Source organism: Cavia porcellus, unplaced genomic scaffold (genome assembly GCF_034190915.1).
Source record: "Cavia porcellus strain 051 isolate PalLab524CR breed Dunkin Hartley unplaced genomic scaffold, mCavPor4.1 scaffold_6, whole genome shotgun sequence".
NCBI classification, from domain to species: domain Eukaryota; kingdom Metazoa; phylum Chordata; class Mammalia; order Rodentia; family Caviidae; genus Cavia; species Cavia porcellus.
The window spans coordinates 4,469,706-4,482,171 of record NW_026947489.1 but is presented as its reverse complement, the minus strand read 5'-3'; the positions used below and the strand labels follow the sequence as shown (position 1 = coordinate 4,482,171).

The window sequence follows — 12,466 nt, the reverse complement described above, 5'->3', positions numbered from 1 at the left end:
TAGGCATCTCATGGAGCCACCAGCAGAGCAACTGTCAGAGGTTCGAGGACAGTGTTAGCAATCATTAAAACAACCCATTTTCTGTATTTGGAGAGGGTATGTAGTTAATAAGAACAGTTCAGTTCTGTCCTTCAACTGAAAAGAAGACTTGTTGAAAAAGAAACTCAGTTTCCTGGTGTCTATGGAGAAACATGAAGCCAATAGAGCTAATGGAGCCTTTTCTAAGAAGTGCTACACGAAACTCCAAAGGTTAGAGCTAGCACACGTTCAGTTCAGTTCAGTTCAGTTCAGCTGCTAGGCCACAAGCAGCTGGCGGAGCAGCTCACCTCCAGTGTGGGTTCAATCTCGCACTGCGTTGGCGGAGGAAAGCAGGGCAGTGGTGAAGGTGACAGTGGAGAACAGGCAAAGGAGGGGGAGCAAGGCACTTTATGATTAGGCTGGTACCACATGAGCCAGGAACAGGATGTGTGGGGCAGACTCCACACAGCTCTCGGCAGTGAGAGCTGTGTGCAGGCCCAGGCAGAGACCTCCAGGAAGGGAGAAGGGGGCAACTGTGCCGAGTATCTCCAAGGTCAAGCAGGAAGACTATCCCAAGGAAAGCTTCTTAAGTAAGACTCAATGGAAAGAGAAATGTGGAGCACTCCAACAGGAAATGGGCAGGTCCCAGGGACACTTCCCATGGCCCAAGGAATTTAAACATGGATTAGCTCTGCTTGCTCAGCTTCAAGCCACCCTAAGGCAGGCATTTCCCAGGAACAGAATAGCCAGTTAACATTCTGTTTCCAAGTGCTCCTTGGAGAAAGGAAGTGAGGGAGCACTGCATGGCCCAGGAATCAGAGCGCACGATGCATGAGGTCAGGAAACAATTCTCAAAGGTTGGTAAAATGGACACTTTTTCCTGAGGCACTTGTTCCCTTTGTACCCATTAGCCACTGAAAACTGCTTCCTAAAACTTACCACTAAAAAATCCTGCCCAATCTCAAGACTGTTCCTGAAGTCAGGGGGAGAATGCTTTTTTCTTCTATAAAAATCACAGCAATCAAGGCAAGATTTAATAGCAAGGCAGTGAGCCTAGGCCCCATGCCAGCCTTACAGCCCTTACAACGGACAAGCACCAGGAACAGGCTTCAGAGAAAGCACAGCCTGGGCCAAGACGAGGGCAGCCTGAACTTCCCATACCAGGCTTCATCTTCTTAGCAAAGAACGGCTTTCAAGGAGAAAGACACCTCAGAGGACCAGGGCTGGGAAAACTTGGCAGTACTGTGCTTCCTATAAAAGAGTAAGAGGCGGCGATCGGGGGGACATCACACACCTGCTTCTTCAGTGGAGCATGAGTGGCCCACAAGTGGGACTCTGACTCTACCATCTAAGCTCTTCCTAGGACAACAGCCAACAGGTGAAAGTGACACAACGGCCTGCTCCACCCCTCAGGCAGACGGAAGCTGAAGTTAAACACACACATCCCTGTGCAGTGAGTGGCTGCTGAGTGCTGGCAGAAAGAGGCTGAGTTCTAGGTTTATTTTGATGAAAGCAATGGCCAAACTCCTTGCGGGCAAAGTGACCCCCAACACCTAAGTACCTAAAATGAGGGCCGAGCAGGATGATCTTTCAGGGCATTTTTCCGCCAGACTTTCCACAGCACTTCCACTCATCACCAAAGCACGTACTGGAAACTGCCCTTGCACAAACTAAAACACTAGGCTCTTCTTTTACTTGGGAACAGTCAACATTTCTGAACTTTTCAGATCTGTAGAAGACAATCAAAATCCTGAGATTAGGATGCATTATATTAGGACGCTGTATAATACACAGCAAGTGGTCCTTGACATTTAAATCTATAGAACAGCAGTTTTGACTTTGTTTAGTTCCTATTTATGTTTCCTGCACTACTGTTGCTGTGTATTTCCTAATATTTAAGTTCCATGGTGACAGCACTAATATACTAACCTACGTAGGTGAACACTTGCAGGTTTAAAATGGATGAGCCAGGAGATGCCTGAAGCAAGGCCTACCTAGGCGCAGTCCACTCCTTCCTCTAGTCCATTCATATGCTGTCCCATGACTGCTCCACTTGATGGGGACTCCCTGTGCATGTTACAAATGTCCTCTACCGCTGGCCACATAGCATTTGTAACACCAACAGGGTCGTGATAAAAACAAAAGGCCACCCTCAAATGAGGAATCAGAGTGCAAGTGAAATGTCAGTGGGGCAGGACAAGTAGACCCCGGGGACTGACAGGCCCACGTGAGGCACCAGGAACATACTTTTGACTTGCCACCTTCTCAGGAGCTATAGAAACAAGACAGTCTTCCTGACAGCAGGTGTGTCAAGACAACTGTGGGCTTGCGCTTTGCTTGCACAGCTGGACGGTGGTCCAGGAGTATCTAAAGGAACAGAAAGCTCCTTCCACAACAGGGCTTCACACGCAGAAGTTCTTACACTACCTTTTACTGGTGGTTTTGTAGTAATCTAGAAATCTGAATGTTGCTCTCTATAGCTTTGCAATCAATTTCATCTATAGATTCATTTAATAAATATGTACTGGGCATTTGGATGAAAATAAAACAAGCCCATTCCTATGCTCATGGAGTTTAGGAAATGACAAAACACAAATACAGACTGTGATAGGCACTAGAGAATTGTGATATACATTGTGGGAAAAATCTCTAAACTTGAAAAATAGATTGGTCTTAATAGGCTGGAAGTGAGTACTTATTTTACTAGGTCTGAGTGCCCAATACAGGCATGCTGGAGTTCATTTCTGAAACATAATGATAGGTAATAAGACATCTTCTATTTTGTCAAGGTCCAAGTATACATCATCTAGTCATGAACTGAGCCTCTCAAGATGAAATCTCAGCTCAAAGCACTTGTAATTTTACCTTCCTGCCACGAGTGATCATCTCCAGGGCCCGGGTATCTTTTTGCTTCAAAAACAGGCTTTATGCCACTACTGTGCTCTTCTGGCCCCACTGAAAAGCGAGTCAGCCACTGGGACAGCTGACACAATGGATGCCTTCGGAGTATTTCCAGTGTTTGCATGTTTTCACTTCACCCGTCTTCATAGTGCTGACAGTGCATTGTGTGTATTGCTTTCATAAAAGCTACTACAGTGAGTTGAGACTGAGGGAAAGGGTATTCACCCAGCCAAATGCGAAGCCAAAAGTGAAGACAGAAAGTAGTTCCTGACACTCAGGTCATGTTATGGCTCCGCAAAGCACATTCACAGTCTGCTCCAGGGCTTGGGCACACAAGCATGTGCAACACAAAGGTCCTGCCCTCATGGAGCTTGGTACGTGTCTTGGAACACAGATACAGCTAATAAATGAATTTTTCTCTCATTTTTACTTTGGGTTCCTTGTATAACTTTCAAATGGTAGTGTTCCAGGGACTCTGTTCTTGTCATTTTATACTCCCTTCATCCTTGTGATATTCCTGGAAAGTAGTGAAGACTGATATGCTGGAGTCGGTATTTCTACCTTCCGGGTAGGCTTTCCCCTAGGCCCGTGTTTTTAGATGCTTCAAGACAGGCTGCCTTGTTCTGACACTTCAACAAAAGCATGACCCAACTGTTACTACCCAGCCCTCCAAATCTGCCCTTTTGTGCAGAGCCAGCACTAACCATCCTGTTGCCCAGATCAGAAATGTGGGAGTTGTTTCTGACTCTTCTTCCTTCCACACAGCTAGACCTGATCAGTCACATAGTCCTGTCCCTAACATGCTCGAGACTGTCACCTCCTTTCATCGTCAAGTGTCGCCATAAGCTAAATGCAAGACCATGTGGTCACTTACGTTCTTCCAAAAGATAAAAAACGGGTAACGGCCATGTCTTTACTTTCCGATGTGTGCAACGAAGTTCGCAGTCTTTGTTCCGTCTACACGGCCCTTCAGGGTCTGACGTCTTCACTTCTGATCCCATGCTGTTCTCTTCGAGCCCCCACTCAAGTTAGCAAACACATCTCACCTGTCTGCCTACATGAGTAATGTTTAGATAAATCTTCTTCACTGTCAGAACAGCTTCAGCCCAACTGTATCCTACAGACTCCAGTTACCCATATGGCCTAGTACTGGCCATGAGAGATTTTTCTGCAACAGACTTCTTGATTCAATAAAACTGCACAACCCAAAACTTCTTGCACCCTGCAAAATGGCAAATATTCAGTAATATTTGCCTGGTAAATTAAGGAAGGGGAAAAAGTTTACACTTCAGTTAGAATAAGATTAAAAGGCAAGTCTGGATATCTCCAGTGGAGATCTAATCATCAATTTCATCAATTTTAGTGTCCTACATTTTCACAGATCTTATTGAATTGTGGACTTAACCGCATGTGTGACGGTGAGAGGTGCGAAATATAACTTTTATCTTCTTGCAAATATTGGAATTTTTCATCCCTAAACAAAAACATTTATTTTTGGGTACTGAAAAGCCCACAGTAGTGAACTATCCAAATGTCAAACTCTTCATTGAAGGGGTAATGCTGCCTTTTGGCCAGGCCCTTATGTGGGTAGAAGCCTGAGGACGGGGGTGTGGGTGACCTGGTCCTTCTCTTTCCCCCACTTGCTTTCCCTGTTCCTGGCCCTTCTGCAGGGGAGGAGTTACGGGGAAAGGGGACCTGCCTTAAGTTTCTGTAGTTACAAGATACTGAGCTATGGGGAAGAGGTGTTATGTTCTTTTATGGGATTCCTCCTGGCAACCCCAATGGAGGGTCTCTGGCTTGACTAATAACTCCCAGTCTCTCTTCTGTCAGCAGCTTCTCACTGCATGGTACTCAGCTGTTGAGTGCCTGGGTCAAGGCAGGAACCTCACGTGTGCAGGCAATTTCCAACATGGCCCATGCCTCATGTAGTGGTCATGTATGACCCCCATGGTCATGTATGACCATGGGAAACATCCACCTTACCCTCATCTTTTTCATTGCTAGAGACTATTTTAGGCATGCGCCTTACCTTGTGACCCTTCCAGAGTCGTATCATCTCTATATTCCCAACAGTTTAAGATCACTGGTCAAGGTCTCAATGCAGTTCATTTGAAACATGCTTTGCTGGGTGTAAGAATAGGGGAAGTGCCCAACTTATTCCGAAACAAGTTTTACCCTGGTATCAAGTCCAGACAAAGATGTTAACAAGAAAACTATAGGCCAATATACTTTATGAATACAGATGCAAATAATTCTAAACAAAATACTAGCAAACCAAATCCAGCAGCATAGAAAATGGTTTATGTAGCATAGACAAGTGGGATTATTCCAGGAATGCAAGGTTGATTCAATATTTAAAAAAAAAAAAAAGAAATCATCAATGTAATACAACGTATCAGTGGAATAAAGAGACAATTACTACAGGACATCCTTAGCAGATACAGAAGCAGCATTTGACGACGTTCAGTACCCTTTGTGATAAAACATTCAACAAACTAGAAATAGGAATTTCCTCAACTTGAAGCATTTATGAAAAACCCATAGCTAACATCATATTTAATGGTGAAAGATTGAATGCTTTCCCCCTAAAATCAGGAACAAGGAAAAGATGTTCACTCCTGCCACTTAAATTCAGTATTTTCCTGAAAGGGCGCTTAGGCAAGAAAACGAAATAATAAAGAATCCAGACCAGAAAACAAGTCAAAAGTATTTCTATTCACAAATGCATAACCTTGTAAACAGAAAATACTAAGGAACAAAAAAAAAAAAAAAAAAAAGGTCTAGTAAACGAGTTCAGAATAGCAACAATATACAAGTCAATACAGAATACACAAAAATCAGTGGAATTTCTAGACACTAACAAATAATCCAAAAATGAAAATTAGAAAACAATTTTGCTTGTAATAGCATCCAAAAGAGTACTTAGAAAAAAAATTAACCACGGAGGTTAAGACTTGTACACTGAAATCTAGAAAACATCATTGAACAAAAGTATAAGGCCTAAACAAATGGACAAACACTCCATGTTTACGGACTGGAAAAATTTAATACTGTTAAAATAGCAACATTCCTTAAACTGATCTATAGATTCAACACAATCACTATCAAAATCCCAAGTGTTTATTTGCAGAAATTAACAAGTTGATTTTAAAATTCATGTGGGACACAAGGAACCCGGAATAGACAAAATGATCTGGAAACAAAACAAAGTTGGAGAACTCACACATCCTAAATTCAAAACTTACTACAAAGCTACAGTAATCAAGACAGTGTAGTATTGGCATAAAGATAAGACATATAGAACAATGGAATAAAATTAAAAGTTTAAAAATAAAAGTATTATATTTACGGTCAGTTGCTTTTAACAAATGTTGTCAAGACCATTCATGAGGAAACAACAGTTTTTTCAAAAAACTGGTGTTTGTGCAACTGGAAATTCATATACCAAAGAATGAAACCAGACCTCTAAAGTGTACAACATACAAAAATGGATCAAAGAATGTTTGATAAGAACCAAAAGGATAAGACAGATGCTTAGAAGATACAACCAAGAGAAATGAAAACTTAGGTCTACATAAAAACTTGTACACAAATGTTCATAGTTGTAGTATTCATAATAGCCAAGAAGCAGAAACAACACAAGTATCCATTAACTGAATGGATAAATAAAAAGTACAGTACATCAATACAATGTCATTATTCAGCCACAAAAAGAAACAAAGTACCAATACATGCTACCAGGTGAATGTACTTTGAAAACATTATTCTAAGGGGGCAAGGGAAGGACACGAAAGGCCACATATTGTATGATTTCATTGAAGTCAAATGTCTAAAACAGGCAAATCCACAGGCAAAAAGTAGATAGTGGTTGCCAGAGGCTAGGAGTTAAAAACAGGCAGTCACTCCTAATGAGCACAGAATTTCTTTTTACAATGATGAAAATACTCTGGAAACGCACAATTTCGAATATACTAAGAACCACAAGTTTTACAATTTAAAAAGGGAGAATTTTATGGTATATGAATTATATGCCAAACAAAGATGAGAAAAAGCACACCTCTTCCATTTTTAGGTGAAGGTCAACACTTGCAAAATAAATCTTCATTACAAACATTTCCCATTTCTCAGTAGACTTTGTCTAATTTCACTGGCAATTTTGGGAGAACCCATCTCAGTCTCTCAGGATGTCTTGGAAGATATTGTCAAGTTTCTGTTATCTCAATTGCACCGAATCCTGATGAGCAGTGATAAGCTAGGACTGGGTAGAGACCAAGCTAAGGGAATGGCAGGGCAGGTCTGCCTGAAGGCTGTACCTTCAACCACTGTGTGGTTGCTCAGATAGAGCCCGTTCCCTTTTCTATGGTTTCCTGGGGACCGGAAGGAAAGCAACGTATTATTCCAGGGCCTATTCAGTTGGGCCTAGGAATCCTGACTGTGTAACCGATTTTTGGCAACAGGAAGATAGCTTTTAGATGGACATGACTGTGTAATTTCAGGCTAGGTGCCTCTCGAGTCACAATGACCTGTGAGGATGCAAGACCACGTATAGAAGGGACTGGATCTGCTCTGGAAACCAGTTCCTTTCAATATCTACAGGAGGTCAACCCAGAAAGGGTAGAGAGCCACTGAATGACTCGCACAGAAAACAGGCACTCTCTGTGAGGGAGTTTGTGTAGCATGCAGTAGTGTTTGACTGTTCCACATCAGGGTGAATGGCTAGCCAATGGCAGAATGGTTTATGACCCCAGCTCCCATCTCCACTGGGATGGAGGGAAATAGCGTGGCCACAGAGAAGCTAGGTGTAGAGGCTACCAGTTGCCTGAGCACACTAGGGGGTCAGGGTAGGAAAAGTAAATGCATAAAAAATTTTCCATCCAAGGCCTTAGGCCCTTTCACTCCTCTTTCTGATCCCCATTCCCATAGATGGAAATGACCCAGCAAGAGACTGACTACAAGACGTCTCTTCAGGGAGCAAATACCTACCCACTAAAATGCAAATATTTCAATGTAAGAACTTTTGGGGGGAAGGAATGGAGGAGATAGGAAGCAATGTTATATGGGGGAAAAGTTTCATTAAACATTCTGCACACTGGATTATGTCTAGTCATTTAAATGCTGATATTGTCAAGCTGGTAAAAAGATGGCACTAACACCTTGCCGAAGTAAAAAACAGACTATTTCCACAATAAGCTGTTTATGCTTCTGGCAATGGTTATTAAAAAAATGAAGAGAAGCTCCAAAATAAATTGTAGGAAGGATCTTATCAAGAGCACCCCAAGATGATCTGTAAGAATTCCAGTTCAAATGAGCTGTGCCCCATCACGCTGGGCCACTGTGGATGTGTGAGTTGCTGAGCAGGCACTTCGGGGCTTGAGGGTCTCTAAGGACCAGGTGCTTCTCAAACCTGGTCCAACGGGCATGTGAGAGATACAAAGCGGTGGAGACCTGATGCAGGCTCGCCAGGAGAGGTGCCTGCCACAGGAAAAAGGGACAGAGGGGCGCTCCATCTGCACAGGGGTGTCCTAGACCTGGAGAGCTGTTCAGAAAAGAACAATTTATTAAGAGTAATGAAGCTGTATTTCGGTAGAATGAAATAGGTGGTCCAGAGTCAGGGAGGTATATTAGGAAGCTATTCAGAGCACAGAATGGAAAAAAACAGGAGAAAAGAACTGATAACTTGTAACAAGAGATGAGATTTCAATGACAGGTAAAAAAGTACCAATTTCAAGAAAATAACAAAGAATGGATGGTAGGTCAAGACTGAACATTTACTTTTCAGGTGTACTGACAATGAGTTACCAGAAAGGTGTCACACAGGGAGGTCTGAGCAGAAGAAGACACAGAATCAGAGAAAGGTCTCTGGAGTGACTGCAGTTGACCAGAGAGAACTGGGCGAGTTCAGAGAAGACTTCAAGCCAAAGTGCAGAAGTGTCTGCACAAGATGACCCTGATGAGCTGGACGGGAAGAACAGTTAGAGCAGCGGCAGCCCAGTTCTGGGTGCAGTGGAGGTTAGGAAGAGTTCTTGATCCTGCCATTGGGAAGTTCTCGGAGTATCCTGCAGCAGGGTTTTCAGTGTATAGCACTGCACTGGCAGCCTTGCGCATTGAGGCCCAGGCCATACCTGAATCAAAATCCTGTAGTGACTGTAACCTGAACAGAAATGGACAAAGGGCTTGGGACTCTACACTTACCAACACTCTCTTCCCCAGACAGGGAAATTCTTTACACACTAATATTGTAGGAAAAGAAGCCAAGGTGACGAGAGTCAGAGGGGAGGCTTTGTGGGGAGGGTATAGGTAATCCCTTGGGCTAATGAGGGGTCAGAAAAATAATGTGAGGTAACCAGGTAAAGATCAAGATCACAGAGAAAATAACCTGGGAGGGTTTCTTCCTCTGATACCTTGCCTGGATTCTTGAGGAAAGTCCTTAAGATGGCCTCAAAATGTCACTATGGTCTTGAGGGAACAAGGCTAGAAAATGCCTAATTATAGTCATTTGTTGTGTGTAGTAAGGTGTCTGTGCCAGTGAACAATGAATAGCATCAGCAAGTTTCTTCTCTGAGGCCTTGTTTTCAAGTTTCCTTTCAATATGCAGCTCTCTGTAGAGAAATCTGAGTCATACATGGGTTTTATCACACAAAGAATCAGTACAGGAAAGCAGTATACAATATTAGAACATTTGCTGAAGCTACAAGGCTCCCGAAAAAGTTTGGCTGATAGCTAATTTTATGTCTGAAATATTTTGTAATACAAGGTAAAAAGAAGTTCACATTTTATCGAAATCAAATTAACTTATGGTTCAATTTTTTGGCCCCTAAAGAGCTCCCTGGAAATTTTGAACAAAAAAATGAAAATATGTCAAATACTATCTAGCCAAAAAGTACTTTTATAACCTAATATTTGGATTAGAGGAGTAGCTACTAGTTAAGGTTTGTATTTTCTTCTTAAGATACTGTTCATTACAGTGATTCAGCTGTAAATAGTGAAAAGGCAGTAATAACACAAGTGATCACATGCCCAGAATAACTGATTACTAAGCAAGCAAGAGCAGCTAGTCTGTACAACCAAAAATTTTCTTTTAAAAATTTTAATAGGTTTTTTTGACCCTTTTTTTTACCTGTTTGATGTGAATTCTGTACCTGATAATCTGTACTCAATTATATTTAAAAACTTAACAATACAATTACAGAACTTACGTAGTGACAATAAAACTTGAGAAGTGAAGAGCACAAATTTTTTATGAGTTTATTACATAAAATGTCCCCAGAGCATTTAGCCTCCTCTTACTCTCTTAATGCATAAGAAGCACAGTGGGTGATGGGCCCTTTACGATGATTATAATCAAAGGAGGATCCTTTGCATCAAGGTAGTGTACAAAGCAACATTCTAACGGCTGGCCCAGGAAAACCATGTTACCTTATCACAGTATGAAAAGCACTATCTTCCTTTAAATCACGGTGGAAAATGCCACTGTTTTATTCAGCAGTACACTACAAAACAGTTCTGTCTTAATTATTAAAAAAAATTAAGAGAATCCTAAAGACATCCTTTTTCCCTTCCAATGATTTGAAAGGTACATTTTTCCTGCCAATTTGAAATCATCAGATTGATCTGTATCAGTTAAAATAATTGAGGAACAAGCTTAGTACATTAAACTGTAGCTTGCAGTAAAATGATATATCAATGTCTCTCTACTTAGTTAAAAATACATAATCCATTTATTTTATAATGCATCAAAAGAAATTAACATCATAGACAACACTAGGAAAGGGGAAACTACTACTTTAAATATCCAATAATTTTCACCTACACGTACTCTGCTGTGGTATATGAAAGTAATCTTTAACATTTTGTAATCAAATTTAACTTTTGGGGACACACAAGGTTATTCTTATGAGTAACAGTTCCATTCATTTCCAGGTTTGCTTACTGTGTAACTAAGTAACAAAAGGCACAGTAGCCATCCTTTCTATCACACTGCAACACTGATCCTGTGCCTTGAGAAAGAGTTGATTAACAAGATGATGGCAACACAAAGGGGAGACCTTTGGATTGTCTATTTAAAATCTAGGTAAAGTAATTAATAAAAAGCTTATTTTAAGTGCACTTTCACATGCTTTTTTAATATATATAACAACAAACTTCCTAACTGTTGCAATAGGCTTGACTACCATGTTATTTGGCCAAATGCACTTTCCCCAGTAAACTTAAAACAACAAGAACAAGAACAACAACAACAACAACAAAATCCCTGTCCTTTTCATAAACTACGAAAGAAGATTGGCTACTGATACAGTTCATTGCAGGACACATGAAAACGACATACTGTGGCATGAGTTGTTTTTAATTTGTTGTGCTGTTACTAAAGTAAAGTTCTGAGAGCTGCAGTTAAAACATTTCAAGTTCTCCCTTCCATCTTTATTGATTCTCAAGATTTTGCACAGAAAATTCTTTGGGGACTAGAACAGCAGTACTTGTATCGCACTGTTTTCAAGACTTCAAGTTTAAAAAGCAAACCGTTTATAAAAAAAAAAAAAAAAAGGTTCCTGATTTGAGTTAGATACAGGGATTAAAAAAAATAGCACATACTTGAAGGTTACGTGGTCTACAAATGGTGGCAATGTTGTCCTTGGGAGAGTAGTTTTGTTGGTATATATATTTTAAATACTCAAAAAGGCTCAACCTCAAGCAGTAATAAACACAAGCAAAAGTGATTTAACCCTTAAAATAAATATTCAGAAAAACCTCTCTGTACATACAAGTGAAAGAATATGTAACACTTTCACGCGAAAAAATAATTATAATAATAATAAAGGATTTGTTCATATATGTAGCTGAAATCTGCTGTTCCAGCCCACATGTCCCCAATAAAGAAGGGAGGCACAGACACAGATGACTACTGTGGTTCACTATCTTACAGCCTTTTTGTACTGGGACACTATCACCACCAAATTTATCCCTCTTGTTATAGTTATTAAATTTTAAATTTTCTTTTTTTTCTTCCTTTTTTTTTTTTTTTTTTTGTGTGTGTTTTTTTTGTTCTACAGCATGCCAAATCCTTTGGCATATGTGATGGCCTTCAACAATCTCTCTTTAAGTTTTTCTTTGCTTGAATATTCCGGAAGTAAAAGGACATTAAAGCAAGTATGAGATGTAGGTAACCTAAATAGAGAGAAAGGGGAAAAACAGGAAAATAGTAAGTCATGGGAAATATGCTTAGTATTAAATGCTCCTACTTTTAGATGGTATATAAGTTGAGATGGTTTGTAACGAAGACTATATATTAAAGCAACTCATAAAGACAAACATTTTGCTGTGTAACTACCAAGAAACAGATTTATCTTCATTCTGCAAGTTAATGCTAATATGATGATGATGACGATGATGACAATGTATAACTGCAAACTTCGTATTATTTTAGGTACTTAACCCTTGTAGTTCATTTACCTAAACCTTTTCACAACCGTTGGACAGAATAGGCATCACCAACCCCACTTGAGAGTTGAAGACAACAAGAATTAACTTACTCTAAGGTGGAAGAAATACT

General features: G+C 40.6%; 1 protein-coding gene and 1 long non-coding RNA gene across 17 annotated transcripts in view; one reads left to right on the top strand and one right to left on the bottom strand.

The window, feature by feature from the left end:
* Ube3a (ubiquitin protein ligase E3A) overlaps positions 1–12,466 on the bottom strand; it is a 113,328-nt gene that overhangs the window by 11,028 nt on the left and 89,834 nt on the right. For 9 of the 14 annotated variants that reach the window (XM_063249533.1, XM_063249537.1, XM_063249538.1 and 6 more), the window contains one exon: positions 5,134–12,081. The exons of the other annotated variants lie outside the window; for them this stretch is intronic. In XM_063249533.1, the coding sequence (XP_063105603.1) occupies positions 11,961–12,081 (121 nt within the window). In that variant the 3' untranslated portion in view covers positions 5,134–11,960. Of the gene's footprint in view, positions 1–5,133; positions 12,082–12,466 lie in introns of those variants that run through there. 14 annotated transcript variants of the gene reach the window in all.
* LOC134476201 (uncharacterized) overlaps positions 1–12,466 on the top strand; it is a 54,206-nt gene that overhangs the window by 27,943 nt on the left and 13,797 nt on the right. The window lies entirely within an intron of this gene.